This window comes from Protopterus annectens, chromosome 13.part0, assembly GCF_019279795.1.
Source record: "Protopterus annectens isolate FY-2018-M chromosome 13.part0, PAN1.0, whole genome shotgun sequence".
NCBI lineage: Eukaryota > Metazoa > Chordata > Ceratodontiformes > Protopteridae > Protopterus > Protopterus annectens.
Genome location: NC_056747.1, coordinates 921959208 through 921968104, shown reverse-complemented (window position 1 = coordinate 921968104; position 8897 = coordinate 921959208). Strand labels below are relative to the sequence as shown.

Here is an 8897-nt window from a genome sequence, read left to right as displayed (position 1 = left end):
TCTGTCTGTATACAGCACAGCTGTCCACTGCTTGGGATAAGCCAGCACTGCTCATATAACACTGCACCAGTGACTCCTGACATGGGTTAAAGAGTCATCTAAGCATTTACACTGCATGACTCATTGAAGCTGTTCAACAAAACACAATAGATTATAGCCAGATAAAAATGTGTGGGAGTCCCTCTTTTCCTTCTTCATTATTCCCTTTCTAATTATATCCTTTAATTATCATTCCACTTTGATGTCATATGACACTCTTTTGACTTTTCATGTATTCCATGACCCATGATTCCTTTCTTCATGACTCAGCCTCACATCCCCAGAGGACGCTTGCTGCATAGACTTATCATTTAAGACATGTCACCTATAAACAAGCAATTTAAATGGCACTTTTTAATAAATCAACTATTTTAATCTATTTTATTTCATGTAAATATTTTTTTTCACTGCACAAACAGGTAAGCTAGATACAAAGCAATGACAGAAGAACTTCTTTTGCTATCATATATCAAGCCTTGTATTATGTGAACTGTGATTATGGCCAGCCTAATTCAGGGATTAGTTGCCTGTAAACTACAACTTCTATTCTGTCAATAAAATCCATGGCATGTTTAACAACTCCGTGGCCCCTTCATCAATGGCTGGGAACTGTATACTTCTCAGCTGTTATGATTTAGTCATAAAGCTGTGATTTTTTTTCTTCAGATTTGCATTTTTTTTAAATCTTAGAACAATTTGTAGGGAATAGTAGTATAGCATGGGGGTACGTTGAGGTTATATTTGATAATCTATGTTTTTCGGTCTCCTCTTGAATATTATGTGATTCTATATGTGTCATTGAATGATATGGTTTTGTAGGTTACTCCCTAAAACAAAGCAATTGTCTGTGTTACTTACCTGACAAGCTAATAATATAAAAAGTGGTAACATACAACAAAATGAATGAGGTAATTATGTAAACAATTAACATTAATTATGTGAAGTCTACTGTTGCTTTTTTTTTTTTTTTTTACCCACCATTCTGTAAAATAAGATATTGTTTCTCTCCCAAACCATTTGCTGTGTCTCAGGAATACCAGTGCTATGAAGTTGAGAGGTTGTGGAATACAGTGAAACTGCTAGTGCCACAAACGTTGGTGGATGACATATACAAAATATATACAGATAATGACATTCTAAGAAGGAGAAATATCTGAACATACCACTCAACTGTAACCATTTACGAAATGTATAATAAAATCCCTAGCCAGAATCCTGCATATGACATGAGTTAAATGCAATCAGTAACAGTTCTGAATTTCTGTAATAATGCGCCACTGCTGAGTTACTAAGATAACACAACTCTCCTGAGAATAATTTACCTTATAAAAGGCCAACATGCTGAGAATACTGGCTCATTTTTATATTCAGTTAATTTCTGAATAGCTAAGATGTCAGAAAATTCCTGTAGAACTTAATTCTAAGCACTGCATTTTGCATTAAAAATATTGTTTTTATTAAAGAGCTGTAAAATAAGGGCAGTTTTGTAACATTGGCACATTAGAAAAAGAGTTTGATTAAAATGTTTTAAGTATCAAATTTACATTTCTTGCTCATAATACATTATCCAGAAAAAATTATTGTGAATTCATATGGCAAAGTAGAAGTGAAGGGTAACTCATTTAAAACAATATTTTAATATATAATCTTCTCATTGTTTTGGTTATCTGCTCTATTACACTACAAGTATACAGAAAACTTTTGCTGAAAAAAGAAAACCTGCAAAATCTGAATAGAATGTATGATAATGTGAGCCTGATAAATTATGGGGATCAGCTTTATAATAATCAAAACAATCTCCATAACCTGCAACCTTTTGCCATGGGATTGGCTACTGTGCTTATTGTTACCATGGTGACAGACATTGTTGGGAATACACTGGTCATCTCTTCAGTCCTGCGAAACAACAAACTTCGAAATACTGGTAAGTGTTACCTTAAGGCACAAAGTGTTTCACTGACAAAACATATCAGTAGTACTTTAATGAAAAAAGGCTGAAATATTCAACAGCAGCAAAATATTTAAAGTGAGGAAAATATTAATTCAAATGCTGTATCAATCTTGACCTACATGTTTCCACTGACCGGTTTAAACATTTGAGATGTATAAGTGTTACTATAATATGGTTTAATTGTATATGTTAAGCCAGCCTATCAGAGCCATTGTTAAGGTTTATTTTTTTAAGTCCAAGTTAAAATGGCTGCACAACTATAATAGTTTTTCTTTCAGTTTACAGGCAAGATGAGTAAAAATCCTACCGTACATTGTCCTATAAAGGGTCAAGAGTAAATTGGTAATAAATCAAAACAGGTTTTCCATAAAAACATTTTAGTACTAATTAATAATGTTGTGAGCAAAACATCTGGACAACTCATTTTATTTTTAAATCTATTTTATTCATCATTTTTAAAGGTTACATATTAAAAATAATTCCATTTTCTGGTGAAGTTACGTAAAATACCGTATGTGCACATATTCTGTATGAACATGTAATTTTCCAAATAAATTAGTTGAAGTATGTCATCAACACTGGAATAAACAAGATATGGCAAAATACTGCATCTGCCATTGCCACAGTGCAACTTTATTCTAAATACTACTGTAGTTAATCAGAATAGGAACAATAGCTTTACCATGTCAGTTTATTATAACTCTCTTCTACTCAGTTCATAGATTTGCAGCATTGAGCTTATATGAATTCACATGTACTTTTTCAACTCAGGGTCAGAACATTTGATATGATAAGGTGAGAACTTTGTTAAGGTAAAAACAGTATAATATACTAGTTGACTTAATTTTGTATATATACAGTTCAGATCTGTGCATGTCAATATGTAAGCTGCAGGTAAAAGATCAAGTTCTTAGCATGACCATATGAGTATGTAGTGACTATTCAATCTGCCCTTCATCATCTCACTCTTCAGTGAAAACAGCTTTGCAGTACATATCCCACTGCAATTTTTATTCATGTTCTGCCACGGAGCTTGGGGGGTGGGTAAGTCTTACATTACATATACATTCTATCAATAAGCTGTGATCACTGAGGTATATTTTGTTGATTCTTCATTACACAATAAGCCACAAAGATGTAGGGTGACATTTTGCTTGTCACACACTAGCTGACAACCAGCAGCACCATCTGATACAGAAAATATCAGAAATGAGTAAAAAGGCAAAAGGCTGTTAAAACTTCAGCAAGAACAGAAGAAGGTTTTAAGATGATTAACCCAGAAAGTGGGGAATAGATCACAATACACATCAATCTACAAAAGGATGACAGAGACAGATGTACGAAAGACAATTGCTGAAAATTAGTTGGCACAGCTGGAAAGACAGAGGTATAAAGAAATATACCACTATATATGTTGAAGATAACATACATGGAAGGAGTGATGTGTGGTGGAAAAGTGCCAAAAAGCTTATAAATAGAATTACAAGGACTGAACAGAAGAAGGTAAACAAGTGTAGTGGTGGGTGGTACCACAAGAACCGCAGATTATGAGTTTGTGACCGATAGGGGAGTGCCTGCCAAAAGTGATTATCACCAGTAATTATCAGAGAATCTCAGAAAGCAGCTTGTTTTTTTATTTGTTTGCAGTTCACTGCCCTGCATACATAATCACAAATGCTTCAACTTCAAAGGACTTGTAAGTTATCAATGGAAGCTCAAAGCTACAGCAGAATTAGTAGATACCTAAAATGCAGGAATGCAATGAATGCAACTATATACTTAGATGTTATAGGTGCATATATTTTGCATTAAAGTGTTCATACACAAATATCTGGATGTACAATCTTCCACTCATTGGCTTTGGCTCTGCAGACATATTTTTACAGAGCAACAACATCCTTCACATCCTTCATAGTTAAAACTTTGATTCATATTATTGTACTGTACAGAAATAGAAAAACATCTGTAAACTGGGTATAGATAAATGAGTTCCATTATCCTAGTCTTTAAGAGTGCAGATAAAAAAATTGATATTATTTATATATCATTTATTGGGCCTTAATACAACTATAGTAAGTAAAAAATACAACTGGAAATTTTGGATTACAGACTTTCAAAATAAGCACATTTATAGAAATAAACCTCCTACTCTTTACTTTATTTCTTGCAGTTCACTGAATGAATAAAATAAATCAAATTATTTTGTCAACAAAAAATGATCTTAAAGCTTTTCCATGCCTTCTTCTTCATCACTATATATTAGAATTATTAATGTGTGTGTGTGTGTGTGTGTGTGTGTGTGTGTGTGTGTGTGTGTGTGTGTGTGTGTGTCTTTGTGTATGCCTCTGTTTAAACCTTTTAACTCCGATCCCATTCTTCAGGCTGTATTTAATATTTTTATTTTTTGGCCCTGGTCCTCCTCTAACCGCAAAGGAGTGCCAGCACAATGTCTCATTATCCCCTTTAAATGAACTTCAGGCCTACTGGAAACAGTTCAGTTGTCCAAGCATGGAAATGGGTTTTGTGCATTACCTCTACCACTTCCTAATAACTGCCCAATAATGGCTCTTGTCATTGAATGGGACTCATACTCCCTTCTGCAAGTGACATAGGCCTGCAAACACCCATGCCTTGAAAGAAACACCTTCATCAGTTCTCTGGTTTCCACTGAGGACAAGAGAAAGGCATTCCAGGGCACACAGTTAATCCCGTTCATCCTGAGAGAAGTGGGCAACCTCAGCCCCTCCATTCTTCTCCTGCCACAGTGGGCTCCTCCATCTCTTTGGCCACTAAATAGTCCTGGGTTGTCTGGGGCATAGTCAGGGCTCTATCTTTCTGTGCCAATCTAGATTTAATATCACTGATTTCAGGCTGCAGCTTCTCATTGTGAGATATATTCATAGGTTTGATTGTCAGGTTTATGGCCTAATGGCCTTCATAAAGTTTGATTGCCATTAAGGTTATTCTTGAAAGAAATTAGTACAGAGTTTTCTAATTGCAAGGGGATGCTTATTCCATAATCCTAGAAGCTGCTCCATAATGTATCACACGTTTCTTTCTATTATTAATATTTATTTCTGTATTGGTTTTCTTGAGCTGTGTTAGATCCTGAGAACTGTGCTCCAGGTGTACCTTTTAAGTAGAACCAGATTACACATAGTCTTATAAACAAGGAAGAGGTTACTTCCAAGTATCCAAACAGAAACAGAATATAATTTCAGTGCCCAATGCTTTTTGAATAGTTTAGTTGTTCCAGATTAAGCTTATTATAAGGAAGGTTGTACCTTTTCTATTTGTTTCGGGTAGCATCTGCAAAAACTGCAGAATATAACCTTGCATTCCATAATGCATCATATCAATGAGATATGAAGTAGTGAAATGATCCTCTTGGAATAATGAATATTTTTACTGACTTTGGTTGATATTCACTCATCATGGTTAAATGGCCAACCATTGTCTCTAAACCCTTAATAATGATGACATTTTTATAATGTGACCATCTAATTTGCAATCACAATGTATATCCTTTTTACCAAATCTCATAATGCAACATTTACAGATGTTATAGGTCATTTCAATTGCAACAGTTTTATTATATCATGGAGCACATTCAAGCGTTTTATTGAAAGAAATAACCCACCCACTTTGCACTTACCCACATGTCTGGTTATGCAGAGTCCATTTCCCAATTTTGTACTTGAGAAAAATATCTCCAAAGAAGTGGCCGCAGTACAGAATCCTGTGGAATATCAGTTATTATATATAGTATATTTCCACCCATGGGTGGATTTTGTACATTTTGTCTCAAAGTAGTTTTGATTAACACGGGCAAGTAATATTTGACTATATTTATATTATATTGTGTAGTTTATATGGTTATATTCTACACAGTTAAAATCTCCACTAAGGACTGTATATTCATTGTTTTTTTCATGTTAGCAATTAGTCAAGAAATCTGCGGTAGTGTTGTCACCTCACATTAAGACGCTGTCCGGTTCGACTCTCAGCTAGAGCGTCTTCTGTGTGGAGACATACGTGAATGGGCGTACCTTCGTTGAAGGTTGTGCATCAGGGCTGGCAACTCGGCACGTAAAAATTCAACTGCCAATCATTAGCGGACCGGAGTTCCGCTGTGGTGCCCCCCTAACCGGGAAAAGCCGAAAGACACAACAACAACAACAACTTAGTCATGAAATCAGTTGAGTAGGGATAAATTTCCATAGTATTCAGTTTAATACTACTGACATGTACTGTTGTGTAAGCAGTTTCTACTCCTGAGTTGTTTATTTAGCTTCAGGGTTCTCGGCATTATATTTACAAATGTACTAATATCAAGATGCCATTGCATATCTCATTTAATCTGCAACATGTAGACCGCATATTCTACATTCTGTGATATACATTTTAATTTTTAAACTAAATTTCAGTAATGCTATTGATATCAACATTTCCAGGCACAGGAAAACCTCCAAAATCACTCATTAAATTTTTGACATTTGTGGCATTAGCGCCATCTTCACTATTGAATTTTATTGTGCTTATCTTTCAGCAGTTATGGTTATGAATTTGATGAGATCTGAAAAGAAATAAAGGGGTAGAACATTTCCTACACAGTACTTTCAAATTCCAGGTGATAAAGGTTAACCTTAATGGGTGGAAAGGCAATCCTGCTTTTAGCATTGACTGATTGCCATCATTTTGTCTTCATATGCAAGTGTCATAGGAGAAGCTGGAAGGATTTTGTTAAGCAGACACATTTTTCCTATGCCTGCTAAGATGTTTTATGATCCTAGCATACCTTATCACATGTCCACAAGGAAGATCTCCTTAGATTGTTCATTCAACATGAATGATGACCATCCCTAATTACCCTTAATCTTTTTTTTTTAAATGTTCAGATTAGGTATATATGACATTGTCATAAACTTGCCGCAAAGTTCATGAGGTGTGTATCTGCTTTATGCATGATGGAATAACCAAAGACTAAGATATATTTGGCATCATCAGGGCACAATAACTGCCTTATTGGGGTCTGACTATGACTTGTTATATTTTTAATCCTATGTATCTAGTTATTATGGACTCTCATATTGCTATGTTATAGTGATCGTGCATGTATGATTTACACTTGTCAGATGTGTAAGTAATGCGTTATGTATAAGAAGTACAGGTAAGGCTCTAGTATGTGCATTTTCAGAACCTCTGCAAGATTAGGGGTGTGTGTAGATGGATTTAGAGATGGTACTAAGGAGGTATACTCCCTTAACCTGAGGATTAAGCAGCCAAAGAATTATACATAGTTGTGAAGCAGGGTTTCCCATATTCATATTTTAATCCACATTTTTTTTTATCAAAGGCCTTCTTGTTTCAAAAGCAGACATTCTGGGAGGTGCGAAATGTGTCTACTAGAAACCTCATCAGATAATTAACTTAACCTCCTGTACCTCATATACTGTGTTAGTTTGCAGTAACTCATGACATTTTCCAAAGTTATTTATTTCACAAAGTAAAACATATGCTTTGCATACGCAAAAACTGTACCCAAGAGAAAATAAACAAAATGCATTAAAATATATTAATATTGTATCAATGCTTGTTTGCTTTATTTTACTCTGTTTTCATGCTCATCTGGTAAGCAACTGTGATAGTCATTAGTTTCTACATTTCTATTCTTTGTATAACAAATCAAAGAAATATATTCATTTAGTAAATAATAGTTAAATGGATTTTTAACAATCTGTGTTATTTCTTGGCCATTTTTAAACAGTCTTTCACTATAATGATTTAACCACTCATTTCTAATGTAGAGACATATTTATAAGAAAAATGTACATTTATATATCAAAGGGCAAATATCAAATAATGGGGCATGTAATGTGAGTCTCTTTCTCATTTGTGAAACTTTGTATTTTAAAACTTCAGCATATTAAATCACCAAACATAGAAATGGTCAAAAATGGTAATTTATGTACCCAGCACATGTGCATTCTCGTTCCAGACATGGTCTTCCCAGCACATATGAATTCTATTTCTTGTATTATCTCTGCACAGTATGGTGCTAGAACTGAGTCTTGTCTGTACCACCATGTTTATTATGAGCAAGGCCAGTGGTTCACAATTATTAAAATAATGAAATTCCATTTTCATTCTTTGAAATTCTGGGAATAGTTTTGATGGTTGTTGTTGTAGTTTATGGTCATTACAGTGATTCAATGATAAGTCTTTTTTATCTGTCTTTATATAAGTAGAAAGTATTTGGATAAATGTAAATGGAGAGGCATGGAGGCATACATTCACAGAAAAGTGCTTGCTGAATAAATAATGTAAATTTGTCTATAACTTGTTGATAGACTGCCCTGTTGAGTAATCTTGCATTGAAGTCACCTATTTACTGGCACAAAGGGATAGTACATAAAATAAAGTATATGAAACACCTAGACACATAGATAACTCTGCCTTGGAAGGAGAGAAGGTTCCCCAAATAGAAGCAGAAGAATATAAATTTTAAGCCTGGTATTCTGGAAATCATGAAATCTGCAAAGAAAAATAATGCATTATGACACTAAGGCACCAAGGAAATAGTTATATATGTTAGTAATAGTTAAAACAGTTTGGTTATTTGTAAAATAAAAAAAATGTAGACTTGAGTACTAAGAAATTGTCTGGGTGTTAGGTGTAACATGCTGGAAATGTGAGATGACCAGATAATCAGTATCAGATTAAGGGAGCAGTTAAGACATGTTTTAAAAATGTGTAGAATTAAAATGCAACTATGAACAGCTGGTAGGTGACTGAAAAGTAAGTATGGGATGGTAGGAGAGTAGGTGAGAGAAATGAGGTCACTGATATACTATGAACTGGAGAAAGGGGATTTTATGCCACAGTGGGAAGGACATACAGACAAATC

The 8897-nt window shown here is 34.4% G+C and overlaps 1 protein-coding gene across 1 annotated transcript in view; it reads left to right on the top strand.

Moving 5' to 3' along the window:
• The first annotated feature begins 1860 nt into the window (after window positions 1–1860).
• Window positions 1861–8897, top strand: part of LOC122787984 — a 164164-nt gene continuing 157127 nt past the window's right edge. The window contains 1 exon segment of the mRNA XM_044054911.1: window positions 1861–1963. Within this exon segment, the coding sequence (XP_043910846.1) occupies window positions 1861–1963 (103 nt within the window).